The 27,289-nt window shown below is 33.8% G+C and overlaps 1 protein-coding gene across 1 annotated transcript in view; it reads left to right on the top strand.

Moving 5' to 3' along the window:
• shank3a (SH3 and multiple ankyrin repeat domains 3a) overlaps positions 1 to 27,289 on the top strand; it is a 290,274-nt gene that overhangs the window by 140,473 nt on the left and 122,512 nt on the right. The window contains 4 exon segments of the mRNA XM_051134506.1: positions 16,582 to 16,690; positions 19,250 to 19,401; positions 22,232 to 22,399; positions 26,838 to 26,954. Of these exon segments, the coding sequence (XP_050990463.1) occupies positions 16,582 to 16,690; positions 19,250 to 19,401; positions 22,232 to 22,399; positions 26,838 to 26,954 (546 nt within the window).

Genomic DNA, 27,289 nt, shown 5'->3' with positions numbered 1-27,289 from the left:
ATATGAGGTATTATGGGCTGTATTATATGTTAAGAGTACATTTAAGGTCACATCAGATGTATAATGGGCAAAATGAATTTACATTAGGAAATGTGTGGAATATTCTGCATAGTGCTGGATACTGATGTAGATTATAGGAAGCAAATGGCTTCTTTTGGATGGATTATCTGACATGGGTCATTAGAGATTTATGATTATGAATACTGTGGAAAGTAATTTATATGGAAATTTATAATAGCATTCATAGATTATACTATGGATAACATATCCGTATGTATACATAATGAATCTTATAATGTGCCTTTGCAGTTCATTAACAGTCATAATAGATACAATATGGAAAAAGTGTGATTTTATTGTTTATTAAATGTATGGAATGTTGTGTTGGAAAAACACTAGGCAAAGTAAAGTATATTATTTGGAAAATTTTGGATTGTGTATCTTTTCTATATTATCAAAGTATATTCTGAATATTGTGGATAGAGATGCATTATAGGTATTAATGCCTGTAAATAAAATAACTTGTATTAATAGAGTGGTCTAATGTGTTATGGATATACAGATATATTATGAGAATTGTTGGGAATGCTGGATGCACTTTATTTCTGCTCACCAAGGCTGCATTTATTTGATCAAAAATACAGGAAAATAAGTAATTTTGTGAAATTTTATTACAATTTAGAATAAATGCTTTCCATTTGAATATACTGTAAAATGTAATTTATTCCTGTGATGCAAAGCTGAATTTTCAGCATCATAATGCCAGGCTTTAGTGTCACATGATCCTTCAGAAATCATTCCAATATGCTGATTTGCTGCTCAAGAAGCATTTCTTATTATTATCTCTTTTTTTGTGAATAGAAAGTTCACGCATTTCATGAGTGGTATTAGATGTGAAGCATATAAAGGGAAATGTAGGAAATATTACAGACCGTGCTCAATATATATTGGTAGGATGATGTTTATAGGAGGTGTAGGGAATGTTATGGACTGTGTTGGGTATATATTGTCTAAGATGATGTATGTTATGAGAAGAGTGTGGGGAGTTTTATGGTATGTGTTGGATATATTTTGAGCAAAGGCGAGTGTATAATGGGAGTGTGTGGTGTATTTTGGGCTGTGCCATGCCCTGCTGGTTGGGGCTGTCAGAGGCACATGGATGGCAATGCTGACTCAAGCTTTTCTCTTTCTGTTGGTCCATCCGTGATCTGATGATGGAAGGCATTCCTCACGTTCCTTTACACACACACACGGATTCACAAACACTATTAATTCACTCTCTCATACGCGCACACACAATATTCATGTGTTTGTGTATATTGAATGCTGAAGTCAGCAGCATGTGGAGTGACTGCGCTCAGCTTTATGACTGCAGTGAATAGGTTCATATTTATAAATCACATCATTGCCACGCCTGAGAGAATAAACAGACCCTGTTTACACAGCTCTGCTTACATTGTCGTTACACTGCAAACCTGTGGAACCCCAGTCATCATACATGTTTATTGCCTTTAACCCAGACAGTATAACAAACACTCTGCAGAACTGTGAATTACAAGGTTATCAGTTGGGTTTTGACTTCCCCTATTGCCTTTCTGAAATGACGTGAATTACTTTCCTTTTGCAGAATCAAGAATGAATAGGCGTGTTGCATTATGGGTAATGCAGTCATATAGTACACAACTTATGGTTGTAAGTTAAAAAAATAAAAATAAAACATCCTAAAAAATAGTATATAGTAAATTACATCACCTGCTCACCAATGCTCGGCAGTGAATGGGTGCCATCAGAATGACAGTCCAAACAGCTGATTAAAAACATCACAATAATCCACAAGTAATCCACACCACTCCAGTCCATCAATTACCATCTTGTGAAGTGAAGAGCTGTGTGTTTGTAAGAAACAAAACCTTCATTAAGTCATTTTTAACTTTAAACTGTCACTTCTGGTCTGTAATCCATAATAAAACTTCATCCAATTTAAAAGATGTTATGCTTTTGCATCAAACCATCAAATCTACCGACATATTAAACTGTTTTGAACTGCTTTAGCTTGTAAACTGTGCTTTATCTGTGCATATTTCTTTCCTGATTCAGGCAAGATGAATTTTTCACTGGAGAAAGCAATATTATGGATTGAGGTCTCATATTATAGCTGGAAGCAACAGTTTGAAGTTAAAAAATGTCTTAATAATTGGTTTATTTATCACAACACACAGCTTTTTTTTTTACTTGGCAAGATATTAACTGATGGACTGAAGTTTGTTGTGGACTATTGTGATGTTTTATCAGCTGTTTGAACTTTTATTCTGACGGCACCCATTCACTGCACAGGATCCGTTGGTGAAGTGATGTAATGCTAAATTTCTCCAAAACTGTTCCTATTAAGAAATAAGCTCATCTACATCTCAGATATCCTGAAGGTGAGTACATTTTCAGCTAAGTAAGTGTGAACTATTACATTAAGTGCAGTATAAGTCACATTACATTGAAAAAAAAAAAGTCTGTATAATGCAAAATTGTGATTGCAAATAGGTGGCATATATACACCCTAAAACAGATTTATTCTTAAAAAAATATTTATTGGAGTAAGTTTTACAAAAAGAATTTAAAAGTTTAAAATTTCATGTTTAAATTTACTTTGTTACATGCCATATTTGTGAAATTTACTAGCAATTTTTGAGTGAAACTTGTTCTGAGTAAATCCTACATTAAATGTTTTTCAGTGTAGTTGCCCGTTAAGCAACATGTACGTGTGTGTGTGTGTGTGTGTTTGGGAGGGGCTGGTGTGGTCATTCAAACTGTGTGTGTCTCTCAGTGGTCAGTCAGTCAGCAGCAGTATGTCGTGTGTTGTGGCAGAGCGCTGGAGATCTCTAACATTATGCTGAGAGTAGAAAAAGAGAAAACCGCCCGCCATCCAGGCATTGAGGTCAGAATGTCACTCTAAGTCATTCTTTCTATTCTTGTAGTTGAAGCTGCACCTGTTCTGAAAATAACAACTCTCTGACTGCAGGCTAGACATCAAGAGGGACATGAAAACACAGCCGATAGTGTCATAGAGGTGTTTCACCTCCAGCAGTTTAATTACAGATAGTAGTCATAGCAGATTAAGTTTAATTATTGTGTGAGGTTCGGCCGTGTGTGTTTAAGTGTGTCTGCTGCAGAAGTCAAGCAGTCTCAGTCTTAGTATGTGTTGTTTTGGTTCAGGCTACTGTTCTTGTGTTTTTCTTTTTTGTTTGGGAAAAAAAAGACAAATGTTATCATATGTGCTCTCATACTGTAATGTGTTTTGTATCATGCTTGAATATGCAAGTCAGTGTTGTTTTAGTATAACTGAGATATTTCTATAGTTATTTTTAAAATATTTTGAATTAGTTTTTATTTTTGTATTTTCCAATTTCATTTTAAAATTAACCCTGAACCACAAAACCAGTCTGCATGAGTATATTGTAACAATAGCCAAAAATACATTGTATGGGTCAAAATGATCAATTTTTCTTTTATGTCAAAAATCATTAGGATATTAAGTAAAGATCATGTTCCATGAAGATATTTTGTAAATTTCCTACCGTAAATATATCAAAACTTCATTTATGATCAGCAATATGCATTGCTAAGAACTTCATTTGGATTTTTTTTCGGTATTTTGTTTTTGTTTTGTTTTTTTTTTGCACCGTTAGATTCCAGATTTTCAAATAGTTGTATCTTGGCCAAATTTTGTCCTATCTTAACAATTCATACATCAATGGAACAACTTAATTATTCAGCTTTTTAGGTGATATATAAAACTCAGTTTCAAAAAATTGACCTTTATGATTGGTTTTGGGTTCCAGGGTCACAATTTAGTGTTTGTCATTTTTATTAGTTATTTTTAAAAGTCTATATAGATTTATTAATTTAAGAATTTATATTTTATTTTCATTTTTTATTTTTTGTACATTAAGTTAAAATTCCTAATAAAAAATTGAATTATTGCTTTAACATTTAGCTGAATTAAAATACGTGTTTTTCATGTTTTCATTTTTCTGTTAACATTTATTTATCTATGGTTTTACTTAACTAAAATAACCTTGGTACAAGTGCAAAAATATTTGAGAACTGCAGCTGCAATTTTAGTAAAAAAAAATCAAACATTTTAGTCTGTTTCTCACATGTTCCATATGGCTTTAGAAGACTTAATATTGTGCACAGCTCAAATGAGCTACTTCTGTTTTTTTGTTTGTTTGGTTTGTTTTGTCTGACTTTTTGTTGACTGGTTGCTATGCATCTTTAGTGTATTGAGAGAAGCAATTCAAAACATCTTTTGTGTTCTGTACGAGAAAAAAATCATTTTCATTTGCAGGTGAACAATCGCTTTAATATAATTTGAAAGAGATTAGCCTTAAATGAGCCAAGAGACTCAAACTATTCGGGGTTTTTAGGTTTCTGAGTATGCATTCTCACACAGCATATTAGAAAGCTAATCTAGCTTGCTAATAAACCTGGCATGCTCTGTGATGAATTGCTTATACTCTTCATTTGTACATTGCTTTGGATTAAAGCGTCTGCTAATGTAAATGCTAATGTAGTATTATCAAGCTTTGTTGTCAAGAAGTAAAATGCCAAGTTGCTTCTGTCCTTTTCTGTTGTACATGAACTCAAACCTCCGCTGAAATTTAATTGCTTGTTTCATCTGAAACATTTATCTTCTAGGCTGTTTGCATAACTCTGCTTTAGTTTGTGTGTGTCAGCACATGACAGTATGCAGCTTCATATGTCACATGACTAACAGAGGCAGACAAAGAGAACACAGCTCATGACAATGGCTTCTGTGATGGCAGCACGTGTAGTATGCAGTGTCCATGTGAATTTGAATGGGGCTCTTTTACTCCTACTCTCAGTATGTGTGCATGTATGGGATTGTTTTTGTTGATCTTTGACCATCAGTATAGCAAAGATGCTATTTACAATGTAACAATGGGTCTCATTTACTAGTGACTGCATATATGTTTCTCTGTGTGCACACAACTCATTTGGAAAAACTGTATATAAATGAAATATATAAATATTCTATTTAATAGTGCTGTCAAAGTTTGTGCGTTAAAGGAGAAGTCCACTTCCAAAACAAAGATTTACATTAATGTACTCACCCCCTTGTCATGTCTTCCTTTTTTCAGTCATAAAGAAATTATGTTTTTTGAGGAAAACATTTCTGCATTTTTCTCTGTATAATGGACTGCTATGGTGCCCCAATTTCGAACTTCCAAAATGCAGTTTAAATGCGGCTTCAAACGATACCAAATGCGGTTGTAAACAATCCCAGCTGAGAAAGAAGGGTCTTATCTAGCGCAACAATTGGTTATTTTAATATAAATAAAAAAAATTATATACTTTTTAATGCTAAATGCTCATCTTGTCTTACTCTGTCTAGACTGTTTTTGTTCCGGTTAATGACAGTTAGGGTATGTCGAAAAACTGCCATCTCATGTTCTCCCTCAACTTCAAAATCGTCCTTGTGTTTTACCTTTTTTGTTGAGGGTTTTTTGTTTGATTTTCTTTGCATGTTTACTCTGCAAAGACTGTGCCGGTACTTCTGCCGCGATGTAGGATGATTTTGAAATGATTTTTGAAGTTGAGGGAGAAAATACCCTAACTGTCTTGAGTCAGAATAGTTCAGGGAGAGCAAGGCAAGATGAGTGCTTGAGATTAGAAAGTATTTAAATTCTTTCTCGGCTGGGATCATTTACAACCACATTTGTGATCGTTTGAAGCCGCATTTAAACTGCATTTTGAAAGTTCAAAAATCGGGGCGCCATAGCAGTCCATTATATAGAGAAAAATGCAGAAATGTTTTCCTCAAAAAACATAATTTCTTTACGACTGAAGAAAGAAAGACATGAACATCTTGGATGACAAGGGGGTGAGTACATTATATGTGAATCTTTGTTTTGGAAGTGGACTTCTCCTTTAATGCAGGCAGTTCAATTTTCCAGTTTGACGGTGTAAAAAATATTTACACCATTAACGCAGGGGCAGGGCTAGGGTGGGCCACCACATGAAGACTTTTGACTTATTGTTTTTAAAAGAAGACTCTTATGGTCACCAAGACTGAATTTACTTGATTAAAAATACAGTAATATTTGGAAATATTATTACAAATAAAAACAAATGTTTTCTGTTTGAATATATTTTAAAATGTAATTTATTCATGCGATGCAAAGCTGAATTTTCAGCATCATTATTTAGATATAGTTTTTAAAATTATAAATATAGTTTTTAATTGTAGAAATGCACCTCTTAGGGGTAGGGAATGGAAAATGTCCCTGTTTCAGATAGTGAAGTGAATGTGTGAGAGACTCAGTGAGTGTAAAGCTCGTTACAGCAGAACATGAGCTGTTAAGGTGAGTGATGTGTTGCCGTTAGGTAACCCTAGCAACGCAACTCATCTTTTGAAAATTAAGAGGAGCTAAATTATGGTCATGAATCAGGAATGTCTGTGCACATGTGTGTAGTACACACACACACACACACACACACACACACACAGAGCCCTAATATAACCAATGCATCACATTTGTCCATGAGGAGTTAATATGTAATTGGTTATTTATGAATCTGGCTGTTTAATCATTATGCCCCAAAGGAACATACAACACATTAAACCAATGAGGTTAATTACACACACATTCAAACTGTGTCTCTAAACTCTCTGTAACACATACATACAACCTTACATGCATTAGACATGTAAACTCACTGAATTATTCAGGTAATTTGTTATGGTGCATTAGCACTTTTGTTTTTGTCTGTAAGGTCAGTGCATGCTTTATTATAGTAGTAAACAATTAGATAACAAATGTGGCTGTCATGCACATTTTGTCATGTACACTACTGTTCAAAACTGAGATTTATTTATTTATTTTAAAGAAATTAAATAATTAATTCACCCAACATTTGCTGAAAGTTAACACACCCTCAGGCCATCCATGATGAGAATGAATTTGTTTGTTTGTTCATAGGAACAAATTTGGAGAAATTTAACATTTGTTTCTTACAAACATGCAACTTTTCGACTCAAAAGATGTTAAATGATGGACAAGAGTGGTGTGGATTACTTCTGGATTATTGTTATGTTTTAATCAGCTGTTTGGACTCTCCTTCTGACGGCACTCGTTCACTAGCTGGGTTTCCATCCAAAGTTGTGAATTTAAAGAAGAAGTTCACTTCCAAAACAAAGATTCACATATAATGTACTCACCCCCTTGTCACCCAAGATGTTTATGTCTTTCTTTCTTCAGTCGTAAAGAAGTTATGTTTTTTGAGGAAAACATTTCAGCATTTTTCTCCATATAATGGACTGCTGTTGCCCCGATTTTGAACTTCCAAAATCAGGGCACGATTTTGAACTAGGATGATTTTGAAATAATTTAAGGTTGAAGGAAAACGTACGATTGGAGTTTTTCGACATACCCTAACTGTCTTGAACCAGAATACACAGAACAAGGCAATGCAAGACAAGATGAGCGTTTGAGATTAAAAAGTATTTAAATTGTATTTTTTTTTTATGAAAATAACTGATTGTTTCACTAGGTAAGACCCTTCTTTCTCAGCTTGGATCATTTACAACTGCATTTGGGATCGTTTGAAGCTGCATTTAAACTGCCTTTTGGAAGTTCAAAATCAGGGCACCACAGCAGTCCATTATATGGAGAAAAATGCTGAAATGTTTTCCTCAAAAAACAATTTCTTTACGACTGAAGAAAGAAAGACATGAACGTCTTTGTTGACAAGGGGGTGAGTAAATTATATGTGAATCTTTGTTTTGGAGGTGGAATTCTCCTTTAACTTTTGCGGAAAAATTGGAATATTGCATAAAACATTTGTGAAGAAACACTGTTTCCAAGCCAAAGAGAACAAAATCATCACTTCCTGATAAACTGACACTATATATTACAAAAAAAATGTAGGAGAAGCCACTGAATATAATCCTTTTCTCATATAATAAACTACTTGCACCTCAGAGCGAGCAGACGAAACACAATAAATGTGATCATTTCTTTCGGAGGTGGGTGTCTGCTGTTTGGAAACACAGTCGTGTAAGACAGTTCTGGAAGGCCAATATAGAGAAATACTTTGACGACAGGTTAGACGAGTTTTGCCATCCCATATGCAAAATCACATGACTTTTTTGATGCGTATGGAGGAATTTATTCGGAAAATGTGTTTCCATCTCCCATTATTCGCATTTATACTTTTTCACACAAGTCAAAAACCATCTCAAGTTAGCGTAAAAATGTTTTTGCGAATTAAGGGATTTTTATTCTAAATGTGGTGATTCCATCACTCATTTTTGATGCGATACTTCAAAATGTGCATAAAAACAGGTTAATGGAAACAGCTACTGTAGAAGATTCAACGGTGAGGAACTGATGTAATGCTAATTTTCTCTCTGTTCTGATGAAGAAACGAACTCATCTACATCTTGGATGACCTATTCTGTAAGGATGCATTAAATTGATAAAATGTGACAGTAAAGACTTTTACATTGTAACAAAAAAAAATCTATTTCAATAAATCCTGTTCTTTTGAACTTTTCTATCCTTGTTCTGTGCTTTTCCTGTCCTTTTCATCATCCATTTTTCCTGTTCTGTCACTTCTTCTCTCTCATGTATGGCTCTTTCATGTTCATGCATATTTCATACCGACATGCATATAAACCCTAAAATGGTGGGTTAGGCTCTTAAATAATATACAATAGACCTCTGCCTTAAAGCAGCCTAGCTCTTTTTCTATGATAGCAGGGTTTATAGAAAGAGAGTGTAGCTGTGAATATGACTTCTTCGGCCAGAATGGTTACGGCCCCGCTCTGTGTGGGTCACTTAGTTTAGTGGTGTGGCAAAAATTGCCCCGCGGGCACTGACACTGCCCTAACCCAGATTCAGAGGTACGTAAAGTACAACGCACATGCCGGCCTCTGGGGGAAGGGAACTACATCTGTACACTCCGGCATAACTTGCATTCGTAGTGTTATGCACTAATGCACTGTGGGAGATGAGTGTTGACTGACTAGCTATGTCAGTGTAGTACATTTGTTTCGGGATGAAATAATCCGTTTTTGCATTGAAAAGCAGATATTGGTTTGAAAAGAACCAAGAAAGGAACAGTTTCACTGGACAGCAAAAATGTTGTTTACTAATAATTGCTGTTGTTGTTATCTGCAGGGGGTGCAACCGAGTGCATCAGTCAGGTTTGTGTTTTATAAATAAAAATCATTTTACTCATTCATTTATGAATTTTTACTGTAGAAAATGAGATTTTGAATGATTCTGTTCATGAGAGATAGAGACAGTGTTCCAACTCCTAAGCTCCACCCATTTTCATGCAAATTCTGTAGCCTTATTCTATTTCTGTGGTCAGGTTCAACAAAATATAATGTATATCTACACAAGTGTGGTCTTCCACGATCTTCAGCACAAACATTTGGCAAGTCTCTGGAAGCTCCAGATGTTCAGATAGTTTTTGGAAGCCAATGAGATTCAATTACCCTTCATTTAATATCTGCTCCTGGTTTGTCCCTTGGTTTTTTTGGCATTTTTCTGTCAGATTTCTTGGCTGTCTTGATGATCGGGTTTAACTGAAGTTCTCTGTTTTCCTCCATTTGCAGCTATTTTACGACATACAATTACATTCACATTACGGATAAACAATCTAATTTCTCTTCCATGTGTTAATGTACAAAATCCTTGAATTGTGAAATGAGACTCTTGTATTGTTGATGTTTACTTTTCACAGAGTGAAGATTGCATTCTGTGTCTACTTACTCATCTGTTTAGTATAATTATATCATAGAAGCATGGTGCATGTCATAGACATTTGTCATCTCATCATGTCTTTTGCATGTGTGTTGACAGCAGTGTTGCTGTCCAGGTCCGTGGTTTTCCTGTGGAATTGGGTTACTTTAACACTGTTGCCGCAGGTAGTTTTTCATGTCCGTGGGTTTGAAGCGACCCCAATAATGTGATATTTAGCCCCTGGAATGCAAATTTTACCAAGGGAACCCCGCCAAAAAATGTGAATTTTACCCTCGGAACACAATTGGGCTAGTTTTGAGTAGCAATTGGATGGATTTTGTTGTTATAACTTGGCAACCCTGGTTGACAAGGATGTGTCCGGACTTGTGAATGCTGTATATTGTGGGCTCCTCACAGTTATTATCTCATATGTCGGCTAACTGTTTATAAAAAGAGTTAACCGTTTTAACTAAACAACAAGATAAGCAAAGGACACTGGATTATCTATTAATCTATGATATTTTGGTGACATTCTTGTTCATTTATGCCAAATAATTTGATAATAATTATTTTAAACTTTAGATTTAATTTTAATAATTATATATGTACAGTTGAAGTCAAAGGTTTACATATACCTTGCAGAATCTGCAAAAACGTAATTATTTTAACAGGATAAGAGGGATTATACAAAATGCATGTTATTTTTATTTAGTAATGACCTGAATAAGATATTTCACATAAAAGATGTTTACATATACTCCACAAGAGAAAATAATAGTGGAATTTATAAAAATGACTCAAAATTTTACATACACTTGATTCTTAATACTGTTTTGTTAACTGAATGATCCACAGGTTCATGAAGTGACATCGGAATTATTATATTTAAGTGAATATGTATTAGTAGCATCACATTGTTCCAGTTTTGAAACTTATGTTTTTTAATGAGGCTCAGTTTTTCCAACTTGAGTTGTTGTTAATTTATCAATAATGGCAGAAGCACCTTGCTGTCTGTCATAATGAGCTGTAATCGTGGATGTTGATTGTACAGTTTAGTTTAGTGCAATATGTGTACTGTTGATGAAGAATAGCAATAATGCTTGCCAAAAATGCTTGGCTCTTTATTTTGTTGCAATAGTGCTAAATCATTTATTGTTTTTTTGGTGGGAAGTAAAAAGGAGAAAATAAGAATTATATTGCCTAACGCATCTATTTTATTCTGCCTATAAACATCCCGAACATGCATCATATCGTAATAATGATTTTCAGACTCATGAGTAGGAACTGACTTGGAAGACTCAGAAGTCTGAGGCTTGGAAGTCGAAAAGTAAAGGTTCTTCATTGGTTCATTATTGTACATTATATGTTCAGCATCTTATCCACTATTTTCACTGTATAGGGAATATTGTGTAGGCAATTATGTGATACTGTCTTAAGATGTTAACAGAGGAAATCAAAGCCCCTCAAGTTCTTTAAAGCACCTTTAGATAAATTATTTCTGAAGGATCATGTGACACTGAAGACTGGAGTAATGATCCTGAAAATTCAGCTTTGATAACAGGAATAAATTACGTTTTAAAATATATTCCGATAGAAAACTTTATAATAATATTTCCCAATATTACTGTGTTTCTTATCACATAAATGCAGCCTTGGTGAGCACAAAATACTTTCTTCAAAACCATTATAAAATCTTACAGAATCCAAACATCTGAATGCTATTGAATATTTGGCTGAACTCTGTCTTTATTTAATCTTACATTATCTGTACATGAATATCTTATTACTGTTGTTTTGTCTGTGGTGCTGCACTAGTTGAAGCAGTAATAGAAAAGCCCCCACGTGGTTGTCAACACCAGTCTCTCTCATATTAGTCACAGTCCTGCATTCTCTTCAGATCTGAACTGAGTTCATCTGCTCCTGCCTAGGGGACAGTGCCGTATACACACACTCTGAATGCCAGCATGTGGCCTGGCATTGTAAAGCCTGAACGTGTGAGATCCCAGTTTTGAAATCATGCCATGGCTTGGATGATGATCCTCACATCTGGAGATCATCTCTGAACTTCCATCCAGTCCAAAAGAACCAGTGTCAGAACCAATCCGGTCCAGTATCCTGCATTTAGATGGGCATACAAAATTGTGAGAATTGCATTTATGTTCTCTTATTTTTGTAGATATTTTGATCAAATGTATTTGGATTGTAGGTTACATAGCAGTTGGTTTCATTAAACCAATACAGTTAATTGTGTCTGGTTGCAGTCGAAAAAAAAAACATTCAGAACAACTAAGCTTATTGTTTTCAGAGACAATAAGGTCGATTTAGGCAATAAAAAAGATGCATGATGGGAATTTGGGAGTTTGAAGCACTTGAGATTGAAATGATGCCCTCTTTGCCATTTCGACTGCAGCTGTGATCACATTAATGTTTGTTTGTGCTGTAATTGTCCTGAAATGTTAAGCAATAGGTTCATTTTGCAGTCTTGAAGCGTTCATTGATTTTGCAGTTCTACGTCTTGTTGCTTATAAAAATGTTTCCCTGCGCTTTACTTTACTGGAGGGCTGCCGTTGTATTACAGATTACATTCTGATGTATTTCATCATTTTATTGTGTTACATTCGACAGTATTCATCTACATAACGCAGGAGTTGCTTTGTTGATGCAACAGAGCAGCTGTGAAGGTGTATGTGTGTGTGTTTTTGTTTCAGGCTCTCTTTCTCTGAGCAGTAGATGGCCCATATATGTCACATCTGTTTCAGCCTGGCCAAGAGCTCTCCAGAGACTTGACTGCATGTTGGATATGTATCAATGTTATTTCATAAACATAATTGATTAAAAAAGAAAAACTTTAACATATGACCTCCATTAGATATACTAATTATGTTATTAATGTAAATGAGAGAGACAGAAATGAAATCGGTAAATGATGCAGACTTGCATCACCCACTACATGCAGTTCAATAGTTGTGACCCTAGTGATGTACTACACACTGTAAACACACACTACACACTCTGTACTCTGCCATGTGTATGTGAAGCTTAAGCTCCAAATTTCAGTTTCAATGCAGCTTCAAAGCTTTGTTTTTTTTTTTAACCCTTTAACCACAAATGCTCATCTTGCACTAGCTCTGATCTTTCCAACATGATTACGTAATGCGTGAAGAAAATGACCAATCGTTTTGCTCGCTAAGACCTTTTTTCCTCGGCTCAGATCGTGTAGAGCATTGAAATTGCAATTTGGATTTTCAACCCATTGATTCCCATTGATGTCCGCTATATGGAGAAAAATCTTGGAATGTTTTCCTCAAAAACCTCAATTTCTTTTCGACGGAAGAAAGAAAGACATGAACATCTCTGATGACATGGAGGTGAGTAAATTATCAGGAATTTTTTATTCTGGAAGTTAACTAATCGTTTAAGGGATCTAAAATATGGCCATGCAGATTAAGGCATTAATATGTGCTTTATAAGTACTAATAAACAGCCAATATACTAGTACTATGAATGCTAATAGTAAAAAGCAACTTGTTATTAGTGAGGATTGGTCCCTAAACTAAAGTGTTACCTTTTTCCGTCACATTAAAATCACGTTAACACACATATTGCATAATGCCCCATTTGCTTCCATTGTAAGTGCCTTACTGTAACATGTTTTTTTGTTTTTAAGGCACCGTTAAGTTTAAAATTTTGCCACAAATACCCTTTTTCCCTTTTCTAAAAATAAACAGAAACATTTGTATTTTTCCAAACATTACTCAGGCACTACATATACTACAATAGAATAGAGCAGAAAATTGAGAAATATTATTATAATTTAAATTAACTGTTTTCTATATTATTATATTTTAAAATGTAATTTATTCCTGTGATGCAAAGCTGAATTTTCAGCATCATTACTCCAGTCTTCAGTGTCACATGAGCCTTCAGAAAACATTGTAATATGCTAATTTGCTGCTCATTTCATTGGAAACTGTGGTAAATAGTTTTTCTTCTTCTTCAGGATTCTAGGATGAATGGAAAGTTCAAAAGAACAGCATTTGTTTAAAGTAGAAATCTTTTGCAACGTTATAAATGTCTTCACAGTCACAGATTAATTAATTTATTTGATTAATTCATCTTTGTTTCTTTCCAAAAAAATATATATTTCTGGCTACAAATTTTGAATGATTGTGGATGTAAAATAAAAAATAACTATTGTGTCATCTTGGGTTTTCATAATCTATTATTGCTAGGAAAAAAACTGGAATAAGTAGTTTAGGTAACATATCATGCGCCACTGGCAGACTTGTAACTTGCATTATCCGTAATATTGTTCAACCACAGTTAAGATATGAGCCATCCAGCTAATGTAATTGAGTCAGGTTTCAGAGCAAGCGAGGCAGTACTTGTACCCTAGCTGAAAATCTGTGGAAATATTATTCAGTGTGCGAGGGGAAAAAAAGAGAAAGACAGAGAGAAACAGAGAGCTGTAATATTATATTATGATTTGTTCTTCTCATAGCAGAAAACTGTTTGGTTTTCCACCGTCCAATGAGATTACGTGCATCAAATAACCACTAGAGGTTTTACGCTCGACTCGCACACAAGCACACAACTCTCTCTCTCTGTCTCTCTCTTTGCCAACAATTCTTTTGTATCCCATCTCCATAACAACAGCCTGAGTGGCCGAGAGCGAGAGAGGACAGAGAGAGTGAGTTTCTAATATTCACCGCATGGAAAGGCGGAGCTGCGGAGAGCATGTGTGAGTGTGTGTGTGAGAGACGGAGATGCTCAGATGGTAGTGTGCCGGGGTGGAATCAGGGCGGTGTGATGACTTGAAGCATATCAGAGTAGATGAAGACGCAGGAGATCAGCTAACGCCACACATGGTGAGAAACCCACGCCTTTTACTTGATTTTGGCAGGGGACAGGTGTGAGAGAGAGTGTGTGTGTGTGTGTGTGTGTGTGTGTGTATGTGTGTATATATATATATATGCACGTGTGAGAGTGTGTGTTTGGCCAGCCTCGATCTTCTGAGGGTTTTATGTAACAGGCTGCAAGACCAGCGATGGGAAGATAGAGCAACACTAATGTCATACTATCAGTGGCGTATGCTGGACTTTTGAAAGGAGGAGACAAAGTCTTTGCATTTGCATTTTTTAGTCTAAGAAAAATTATTTTTGGCTGAATTTAATGTTTACTTATTTAATTTTTTATTTCATAAATATATATTTTTATAATAATATCTGAACACAGAACCAATAATTCAATGCTATAATATGTTTGTTTAAACTAGCCTACTATTTGTTGTCTGTAAATAGAAGATAATATTTTAAATGTTACATTGCTTTAATTTTATAACTGTACTAACAGTGTTTTTGTTGTTACCAAAAACTGTTAATTACTTTTATTATTAACACACTGAAAAAAATAATGGTGAAACCTCTGAAATTGCTAGTAAATGTTTATAAAGAACACATTAAATTAAACATGAAATTTTAGAGTAGGAAGACTGAAATAGATTTTTTTTGTTATTATTTTAATTTAATTTTTTATTTCAGTTGTGACCAAAAGTAAATTAACATATTTCATAATTTAAGTTTATTTTATTTTATTTGTGACCAAAAGTGAATTAACATACTTTATCATTGAAATATTATTTTATTTTATTTTATTTCTTTTGTGACCAAAAGTGAATATATATATATATATATATATATATATATATTTTTTTTTTTTTTTTTTTTTTTTTCAGTTGTAACCAAAAGTGAATTAACATACTTCATCATTTAATTTTTTTCTACATCATGGTAAGTTTTTAAAGGTTACATAATGCATAAATATTATGTGCATTTTGTGTGTGTGTGTGGGGGGGGGGGTACCTTCTTTTTGGACTATTAGTTAAGAAGCCAGTAAACGGATGATCATTTACATTTTTCCCCCCTTTTTTAGATTAATTTGTAACCAAAAGTCACTTTTTGCTGATTTGTTTATTCTGTTTAGTTATTTCCAATATTTTGACCTATTCAGACCTGATTTGTGGAAGGGATGTGAGCATTGGCGGCAAGTATTGTCGTATTGACAGAGTAGTCAGCCAGTCACAGTAACGTGGAGGCATTTTGGCAGTAACTCGCAACCACATTCATGACGTCTAATGAACGTCAATGGGGTTCAGAGTTGTTTGGACCCCAGCATTCTTCAAAAATATCTTCTTTTGTGTATTTGAGCTGTAACTTTATTTAAATCGTCATTTTAACAGTTTAATTCTTGTGGTTATACTATTGCATTATCTTGCCTAACGCCTTGACTTCTTGGATAATCTAGGGAATTAGTTAAAGTACATGTTTTTTTAATATTAATATTTTTTAATTACTAGTTTCATATGCCGCAGATGTTATGATTAAGTGTGTGTGTGTGTGTGTGTATATATATCTTGATAATTCATATCATTCTTGATAAATGAAGTGAAAAACATGACGTGTTTGGGTGAAACCGGGTGTATAGCATCTGATTTTCTTTTCGTAGTAGTCTCTGTCTTGTGAAAATGTTGTTCAGTGCATTTTGAAATATGTTATATACTATTAAACAATGAAGCGTGGATTAGGATTGCAGCATCAACAGATTTTCTAATGTATTTATTACGGCTTTCGTCTGTGTATCTCTGAAAAGCTGAAATGAAGTCCTTTCTGTGGCGTACTGTGGAGCTTTATTCCATCTCTGTTTCTTCCGCTTGGGAAAACTCGCCTGTTTTTGCTTTTATCCTTCTTTTGCATTATTCAACTTGCCTCACATCTCTCTCTCTCTCTTTCTCGTTTTCTTCTCATTCCCTTAGGCTAACTTGAAGAAGTTTATGGAATATGTTCAGCAAAGGAACGTTGAGAAGGTATCAAAGTTTCTGGAGAAAGGGCTCGACCCAAACTTCCATGACCCAGAGACCGGAGGTAAGTGACACCACCTTTACTCAAAAAAGTAAATTCACCAACAGCTTTCCAACTCTGTGTGTGTGTATGTGCGCACCTGAGCGTACATGTTGACTTTGCTCAGTACTGTTAAATTGGTGCCATGACCCGATCTCTCAGCGTTTATCTCTTGGCTCTGGGTCAGTCAACAACAGCTGAATTTGAATGAATTTGAACTGAAGCACTCTTGCATGCTGTGGTAATAGTGGGTATCCATTTAAACCGTATTTGTGTGGTTGTTCAGTTTGATGATTTTTTTTAGTCCCCTTAAAAGATTTTAATAATGCTGATAAAAAAAAGTGGAGAGGTAAGTTTCAGTTAATTTGATATTTATGTATATGGTTTGTTGCTTTAGAAATGTTTTCCCAATACTGCTTCCTTTACCATCATGGCAGGCATTAAAAAAACAATTCTCATTATTAACTAGTTGCATATTAGCATGCATATTTTTTATGTTTTTAAAAGAAGTCTCTTCTGCTCACCAAGCCTGCATTTACTTGAACCAAAGTACAGCAAAAACAGTAAAAGTTTGAAATATTTTTTTTTTTAAATAACCGTTTTCTATTTTAATATGTATTAAAATGTAATTTATTCCTGTGATTTCAAAGTTGATTTTTTTGCATCATTACTCCAGTCATTCTTCAGAAATCATTCTAATATTCTGATTTGCTGCTCAAAAACATTTATTATTATTATTATGTTAAAAACAAATGAGTAGAATTTTTTTCAGGTTTCTTTGATAAATAGCAAATTCAAAAGAACAGCATTTATCTGAAATAGAAATCTTTTTTTTAACATTATAAATGTCTTTATCATCACTTTTGATAAATTTAAAACATCCTCGCTAAATAAAAGTATTAATTTCTATAATTTATTTACCAAACAAAAAGATAGAAAAAGATAGAAAGCAGTTATTTTAAATAGCAAAAATATTTCACAATATTACTGCCTTTGCTGTATTTTGGATTAAATAAATGCAGGCTTGGTGAGCAGAAGAGAATTAAAAAAAAAAATCATTAAAAATCTTACTGTTCAAAAACTTTTGACTGGTAGTCCTATATATATATGTGACCCTGGATCACAAAACCAGTCATAAGGGTCATTTTTTCAAAACAGAGATTTATACATCATATGAAAGCTGGATAAATAAGCTTTTCATTAATGCATAGTTTGTTAGGATGGGACAATATTTGACCGAGATACAACTATTTAAAAATCAGGAATCTGAGGGTGCAAAAAAATCAAAATATTGAGAAAATTGCCTTTAAAGTTCTTCAAATAATGTTCTTAACAATGTTTATTACTAATCAAAAATTAAGTTTTCATACATTTACAGTAGGAATTTTACAAAATATCTTCATGGAACATGATCTTTACTTAATTTACTGATTTTTGCCATAAAAGAAAAATCAATAATTTTGACCCATACCATGTATTTTTGGCTATTGCTACAAATAAACCCCAGCGACTTAAGACTTAGGTTTTGTGGTCCAGGGTCACATATATATAAAATTAGTCATCAATTTATTTATTTATTTTTTACTAGCAAACTTGTATTAACAAGTTTTATCTTAATTCAGCTTCTCAAATAATGTTATTGGCATCACACTATACAAAAAATGCAACTCATCGCACATTATTTTGTAAAATCCACTTGAAGGTGGATCAAAACCATGATCAGATCTTATTCCAGGTATTTGTTAAAGGCTTTAATATTAATAAAAAATAGTTTCAAGACATTTCAGTGTTCAAGTAGTTAAAAGCATCCCTAACCGAAGGAATCATTTTGAGTCGATAATTTTGAGAGAAATTTGAGCATCAAATGTCACCTGGTGATCTTTTTGGTCTCGTTCAGTACTTAAACATTGAGAACTTAGTTCTCATTTCAGTTTTCAGTTCGAGTGAAAGAAAGAGACATATTGTTCTGCGTGAATGACTATAGAGCAATCACGTCTGACCTCTCCAGTGCATGCTGGGAAGATAAGATCACCTTCTATGCAAATTCCCTCATACGTATTCAGATTTATTCATGCGTTTGTTTGGAACTGGTTAGAACTGACCTCTGGCCACAGTGACTGACGGGAATTGAAGAGTTTGTGTTTGTGTACACACATGTAATTGTTACAGATAGAGCAGCCGCGACCTCCAGGATGTGCAGCATCTCACAGTCTGTGTTAAACTGTCAGGAGACAGAAGCTAAACAATTGAATCATAATCCATGTATCCTTGACCTTTGAGAGAGATCCTTGACCTCCAGAAGAAAAAGCTGAAATCAGAATACAGAAGACTTAAAGATACAATTCACCCAAATTATGTTGTCACATTGTTTTAGATTTGTGACTTGATTTCGTTTGCACAATTTTCAGGCCCCAAGCTCAAAAAGCACTTTTTAAAAAATAAATCTTGACAGCCACTGATCGTAGTATAAAAAAGAGCAGCGTGAACATTCTTCGAAATGTCTCCTGTAGTGTTCTACAGGAAAAAAGTTAAAACAGATCAGAAATGTTCCAAAAATGTCAACAGTTGTTTCTCTGTGTGCAGAATGTCCATTGACAATGGCGTCGCAATTGGAAGGTTGTGCAGAACTCATAAAGGTTCTGAAGAATGGAGGAGCTCACCTGGACTTCAGGACCAGAGATGGCATAACTGCCCTTCACAAAGCAGTCCGCACCAAGAACCACACGGCACTTATTGTGAGTAACGCACACACGCTCGTTCTGCCGACAATGGGAGGGAACACGTGGTTCTCATACATACTTGAAAGAGACATCAGAGGTGTGTGTGTCTGTCCAGACATGAGTCATAGAGTGGCACAAAGATGAAAAGCGTTCATTGACACCGGGCTGTATAAAAGCTTGCTGTGTTTTATAATGATCAGAGCAGATCTTTTGCCGGAGCACAGGACACGTACACAACTGATGTGTCATCTGAAGTTCAGCTGAAAGAGGCATATCAGTGTTGTTTTTATATGTCAATGGCATATTGATCACAACACGAAGGATAGAGGCTACCAGGGTAGTTGTCACAATGTAGTATCTCAGTAACTGGAACTGTTTCGAAGAAATCAGCTTTTTATATTTCGAAAACCCAATTCAAAAGTGTGTGTGTGTGTATATATATATATACACACTGCCATTCAAAAATTTGGGACCAGTTAGATTTGTAATTTTTTTAAAGAAGAATTTTCTTGCTCATCAAGGCTACATTTATTTGATTAAAAATACAGAAAAAACAGCAATATTGTGAAATATTTTTGCAATATAAAATTGTTGTTTACTATTTTAATATACTTTAAAATAGAATTAATTCCTGTGATGCAAAGCTGAATTTTCATCAACGCATCATTACTCCAGCCTTCAGCGTCACATGATCGTTCTTAACAATATACACTTCCGTCCAGTGTTTGGAGTCAGTCAGTTTTTTCTTTCTTTTTTGTTTGAAAGAAATTAATACTTTTATTCAGCAGGGATGTGTTAAATGGATAAAAAGTGATAGTAAAGACTTATATTGTTAGAAAAGATGTTCTTTTAAACTTTTTATTTAGCAAAGAATCCTTAAAAAAGTATTACAGGTTCCAAAAAAAAAAAATTATGCAGCACAATTGTTTCCAACACTGATAATAAATTAGTATATTAGAATGATTTCAGAAGGATCGTGTGAGATTGAAGACTGGAGTAATGGCTGATGAAAATTCAGCTTTGCATCACAGAAATAAATTTTATTTTAAAGTATATTAAAATAGAAAACTGTTATTCTTAATTGCAATAATATTTAATAATATTACATAATATTTTTGATCAAATAAATGGAACTTAGCAAGAGACTTTTTTTAAAAAAACATAAAAAATCTTACTGATCCCAAACTTTTGAACAGCAGTGTATACAAAACTTGTATGTATGTGTGTGTATGTGTGTGTGTGTGTATGTATGTGTGTATATATATATATATATATATATATATATATATATATACATATATATATTTATATATATACTTGTATTAATTGTAAGGCTGGCAAACAATTAATTCGCATACAAAATAAAAATTTGAGTTTACCTAATATATGTGTGTGTACTGTATGTAAATATATGTATAATGTATATATAAATACAAGCACATTCATGTATATATTTAAGAAATATTTTACAAGTATATATATTTATTATAATTTTTTAGAATTTATATTATATATAAATAAAAATATGTTGTACATAACTAACATATTTCTCTTAAATATATACATTGATTAATTTGTGTGTATTTATATATAGATAATAATTACACACAATACACACACATATATTAGGCAAACTCAAACTTTTATTTTGTATGCGATTAATCGTTTGCCAGCCCTAATTAATTGTATAAATAAAAATAAAATAATACTACATAAATGTGTAATATATACAGTACCAGTATATTTATATGTATATATGTACATATATATGTTTGTACAGTATATTTCAAAATTTATACGTGAAGTGTGTATGAGTGATAACATTTTCAAAAATCAAGTTTTTTATGTTATCATGTTTTTATTGTGTCAGTCTTGTGTCAGTTATTGTTTATATATATATATATATATATATATAGTTATTTTTACTTTATGTCAAAATAACCCAACTGCAGATTTGATTGGGAATGCACAATGAAAAAACATGATTTTTGAGTTACCTGTTTTTGCAAATGAACTCTTCATGTACAAATCTCTACATATACAAAAATTGACTGTAAAGCACAAACCTGCCCTGAGATAATGAGATATATATTCGCTGGACTAAAACTTGTGACAACTAGCCACAGTCTTCCATATCCTGGCTGTTTAGGTCAGTTTGTCAACCCTCATTAGTTTCCTCCAGGTCTGTCTTCGCTCTACATATTTATATCTGACATGCAGGTGATGCTAAACTTCACCCTTTTCCACACTGCTCCTTTTATTTATTATATCCTTTGAATATGAACTCATGAAATGAGTCTTGAATGACTTGTCACAGCTAATAAATCAGCTTGGCTGTCTCAGATAGCATACCCACAGTCCATTCACTGATCGTCTAATGTATATTGCATTACAGAACTGGTAAGAGCTAGCAGAAAATCTGCAAGGATAAGCTGCAAAGTGCTCCAGACTTAATGCTGATAGTCAAAAGTCTTACTTGACTGGTAAGGTTGTAAGTTCAATCCCCACAAGGGGCAATCCTTGAACTTTCACCACCATGCCCTTGAGCAAAACACATAAAGATATGCCATATGCAATTTTTTTTTTAAATGTAACAGCACACAGAAAATTTCCTAATGCTTGACAGATATCACTGAAATAGTCTCAGTGAGAGCCTGAGGCTCTGTAAAAAGCAAAAAAAAAAAAAAAAAAGAATCTGACTGTGGGTCACTGCAATCTTTGAAGCACCCTCTGCCAGGCAGTTTTGTGTGGTCACGTTCCTTAACATCAGGTTTGCTGGCAGGGAAAAGAGGCAGGCTAATTGACTGGCATAATTGAGCGACGTGACCATGACTTTTGTGTGCAGACGCTGCTGGATCTGGGCGCTTCTCCGGATTACAAGGACAGTCGTGGCTTGACTCCTCTGTATCACAGCTCTATGGTGGGGGGCGACCCGTACTGCTGCGAGCTCCTGCTGCATGATCATGCTCAGGTGGGCTGCATGGACGAGAACGGCTGGCAGGAGATTCATCAGGTAACACACTTGTTTTAACTTCTTCATGTTCTCAAAGCTTCCTTCAAAGGGTTTTTCAAAATTCTGTCATTAATTACTCACCCTCATGTCGTTCCAAACCTATAAAACCCTCGTTCATCTTCGGAACACAAATTAAGATATTTTTGATAGTACCTCTCAGATTTCCTCAAAAATATCTTAATTTGTGTTCTGAAGATGAACGAAGGTCTTACAGCAACATGAGGGTGAGTAAATTAATGACACAATTTTCATTTTTGTGTGAACTATCCCTTTAAATGCAGTCTGGGTCTTCTCTGGGTCAAAGAGAGAGTAGAAAATGAAAAACTAAATTACTGTTATTTTTGGTGCAAGACATGTTGACAAACATTATAAGTGGACTTGGAAACAATACTACAAAATAGAATACAGCCTTTATAGCACACAGCACACAAACTCACACAGTCAGGTCGCAATTGACTCTCAATCGGCTGACCCTGTGGATTACTGCGGGGTAATACAGTAGGAGATTGTCTTGCAGGGGCTGTTTCTCCATCTCTATCTGTGTTCTGGAGGCTGGCCAGCCACACACTTCTAAACTATTTCTCTCAGTTAGCAGCCCCTGGTGCATGACATTTGCATTCATGACATCTGACCTTTTCAGAAGCTTGAAAAGGGTGAGAGAGAGAGAGTAAGAGAATATCAGAGAGAGACAAAAGTATCCATACTTGTGTTTTAACCTCCACACAGGATCTAAATTAAAAGTCGCCAAGTGTCAAATATTGTTAACATTGGCTTTGGCATGTAAATAAGACTGATTTGCTCACCAGTTAGCAAGTGACACATATATAACATACCAATATCGGTGTTAATGTTAATGCTAATAATAATTATTATATATTTAATAATATTAATAATAATTAATTTATATTGTATATTATATTGTAATTTTTATTACATAACAACTACAGCATATATGCACACACAATGTTGTTATTATTAATATTAATATACTGTTTTATTGTATATTATAATATCATGTTGTTAATATTGCTGTTAATGTTTGACCCAATTAATATTAATATTGGTGATAATGTTGACAATAATAATTATTATAATACGTTCTATATAATTTATATGAATATTGGTGTTAATGTTGATGATAATAATAACTTTTTATTATTTTATGCACTATATAATTTATATGAATATTGGTGTTAATGTTGACAATAATAATAACTACTGTTATTATTTTTGATGTACTATATAGTTAATATTAATATTGGTGATAATGTTGACAATAATAATTAATATTTTATGTTCTATATAATGTATATGAATATTGGTGTTAATGTTGGTGACAATAACGTATTATTATTTTTATGCACATATGATTTATATTAATATTGGTGTTTATTATAAAAACTACTATTATAATTTTTTCTATGTACTATATAATTAATAATGTTGTTAATGTTGATGATAATAATAACTACTATTATTATTTTATGTACTCTATAATTTATAATAATATTGGTGTTAATGTTGACGGAAATAATAACTACTATTATTTTTTATGTACTATATAACTAATATTAATATTGGTGTTAATGTTAACGATAATAATAACTATTATTATTATTATGTAGTAGATTAGACTTTAAAATAATCCTTAAATTAGTCAATTATCAAATAATCATTAATTGCAGCCCTGTTTCACATTTAAAATTCAACTGGCAGCAGATGAGCATCCATTTCCTCCCTTGTCTCATGTTTTTTTTTTTTTTTCTTTTCTGTATTATTTTACAACAAACATGTTGTTTTGTTGCTTTGCAAGCAGTGATATTTCCTGCAGGATATGCAAATCTCCTCTGTTTCTTTTTGCGCGCTTTGAGAAGAAGGATGAGAGCTTGCGGTCTCTTTTCTGTTTATGAAAAACAGTCATTTTGCAGCTGCAGTTGAGAGCGTCACGTCTGAAAACGGAAGAATAGATGGATGGAGGCATAGATGCCCTCAGGGTGGACAGAGCTGCTGGGGTCAGATAGGACTATGTGTGTGTGTATTTGTGTGTGTGTGTATATATATATATATATATATATACACACAGCTGTACCGATGCCACCGTTGTGCGTTTACAACGTTTAACCCAAGGCTCATTCCCAAAATTAGATCAGGCATAAAAAATGAGACGGACATGCTATTAAACGCCAGTATGTTACCTGCACCTCACAAACACACGCTGCCCTCCGGAGTCTTGCCCTTAGTGTGGCAGGAAGGAGAGCACTAGTTGACAGGGCTGATTTGTGTGTGTGTTTGTGAAGGTGGGCGCTTTTCCTATCGTAATATTTATTTTTCCACCACTCTCCCTTCCTTCTAATGTTCCCATCCATCTGTCTGACCTACACTTGTCATTTCTAAAGAGAACCTGTGGCAACCCGAGCAAATGCCAAGTGTGTGTGTCTCAATAAGGCTGCTTTTCACTGTAGTTTTTCTAGTTTGGATAGTCATCCTTGCACATCTGTCAGTGTGTGTGTTTTTATATAGTACATCACTGAATGAATGGCTAAATGTGAATCTGAACGCATTCATTCCTGTGTCTCCCCGGCTCTTATTATGCATTGACAATTATAGCAAACCTACTATTCAAACACACTGTGGAACTATTGAACTAAAGCTAACATTAGCTCTGTTCAAAAACCTACGTAGACAGCATTTTAATTATGTTGCCTTAGGTAACTTTTAACCAATTAGGTAACATTTAACCAACTTTTCAATCAGCAAGAAGGCCATCCCAGAATGCACTGGGACAAGCTCAATAAAAAAATTATAATTAGGGTACGTTTAATGTCTATGTAATTAAAATAAGATAATTATATATTTTTATATTATATTATAATTATATAATATAATTAATATTGGTAATATATATATATAATATTATAGTTCTAAAATATTACATTTTATTTTATTATTTTATTTTATTATTTATTTATTTTTTTTGCTGTGTCCTTTTTTAATTGAGTGGGTTCAAAATAAGGCAACATTATCTATATAAAATTTATTTGTAAAATCTAGATTTTAGAAATCTAGAATCTAGATTTGAGAAAAATACGATTTTCTAAATTGAGTTTACTGTAATAATAATTAATAATATCAGAATATTATCCATAATAATATTATTTTTTATTATTTTACAACAATAATAATATCATAAGACCACCATTATCAACGACAACAATACTTGGGAAAAGAGTTTTTAAATTATTATTATTATTATTATTAATATCAGAATATTATCACTAATAATATTTTTCAGTTATTTTACTGACAGTAATAATGTCAAAGTAATATGAGTTTTAAAATTATCATTATCATTATTATTATAATTATTAATAGTAATATCGTAACATAATCACTAGTAATATCATAAGTCCACCATCGACAATACTTAAAAATAAGACTTTTTAAATTATTATTATTATTATTATTAATAACAATAATAATAATAATAATAATAATAATATCAGAATATTTTCACTCATAATATTTTTCAATTATTTTACTGACAGTAATAATATAGTAAATAATAAAAGTAATATCAGTTTTAAAATTATCATCATCATTATTATTATAATTATTAATAGTAATATCATAACATAATTATAAATATGTTATATATAAATATAACTGTTAATCATAATAACTAAAACAACAATACAAAATGGTCTCTTTTATGTGCAACAGGACATTTTGTCAGTTACTCTTCATAGTTTCAATGTCTGCAGCGTCTCACTGTCCAGTGATGAATCCAGTGACATATGTTCTTGTTGCTGAACTCGGTTAACAGCGATGGATTAACCATAAGGGCATCTGGACACCACATCCAGAGGGTCACCATACAAAACCGAATAATTGTTTTCAAACCGCAGGAGACGCCAAAGACCTCTCCCCGACTGCATGGCCAAAGATGAGCAAATGCAACAGTGAATGTTAATTGGCCCCTGTGCTGGAAAACGACTGGTACTTGGTGGATCTCACAGCTGGGGGCCCCTGGGAGTCCCACACATGCCCCGTCACTAATCCTGCCCCGCTCGCTTTCTCTCTCTCTCTCTCTCTGTCTCTCTCCCTTTTCCGCTCTTTCTCACGCAGACAGCTTTTAAGCAGTTTTTCTACATCCCACACTCCATTAGTATGCAGAGAGTACACGTTTTGAATTATGCTGGAAAGAAAAGTGACATTGATAACACCAAACAAAGGCAAACAGTTCTGCTCTTTCTCATTTCATAAAGCGAGAACATCAGGATGTGAGAGCGAGGTGTGTGCGCGCGAACGAGAGAGGCGGCAGCTATTGTTTTACTCATTAACATGATTTTACTTCTGTGCAGACTGCAAATTGACACAAAACGGAAACAGCCACACAGATGCAAACTTTTTATGCGTGTGTGTGTTTGTGTGTCGTCAGGCTTGCCGTCACGGACACGTGCAGCATCTGGAACACCTGCTGTTCTACGGAGCGGACATGAGCGCTCAGAACGCTTCTGGAAACACTGCCCTGCACGTGTGTGCTCTCTATAACCAGGTAACACACACTCCTTCACTTATACTGTATGCATTCGCTTAGCAACTAGATAACACAAGGACACACTCAGTCATAAAGCCTGAAATATCTGCACTCTTTTCAGCCAGGTAAAACGATCATTTGTCAATGACATTTGTATGCATACGTGGCATTAGCAATTTGTATGATGTGTACTATGTTGTAAGTATCAGAGTTAATGAGCGTATACAAAGCAGCAAGGTCACCGATTGTTCATGCAGTCACACAGAAACACAAAGAGTGATCTCATCCTCAGGTGTGTGTGTGGTGGCCTCATGCATTTTAATTCTGCTGTTATTAAGAATTAATGGACGCTC

This window comes from Labeo rohita, chromosome 18 (assembly GCF_022985175.1).
Source record: "Labeo rohita strain BAU-BD-2019 chromosome 18, IGBB_LRoh.1.0, whole genome shotgun sequence".
Lineage (NCBI taxonomy): Eukaryota > Metazoa > Chordata > Actinopteri > Cypriniformes > Cyprinidae > Labeo > Labeo rohita.
Note: the sequence above shows the minus strand (reverse complement) of the source record. Positions and strands in the feature narration are given on the sequence as shown.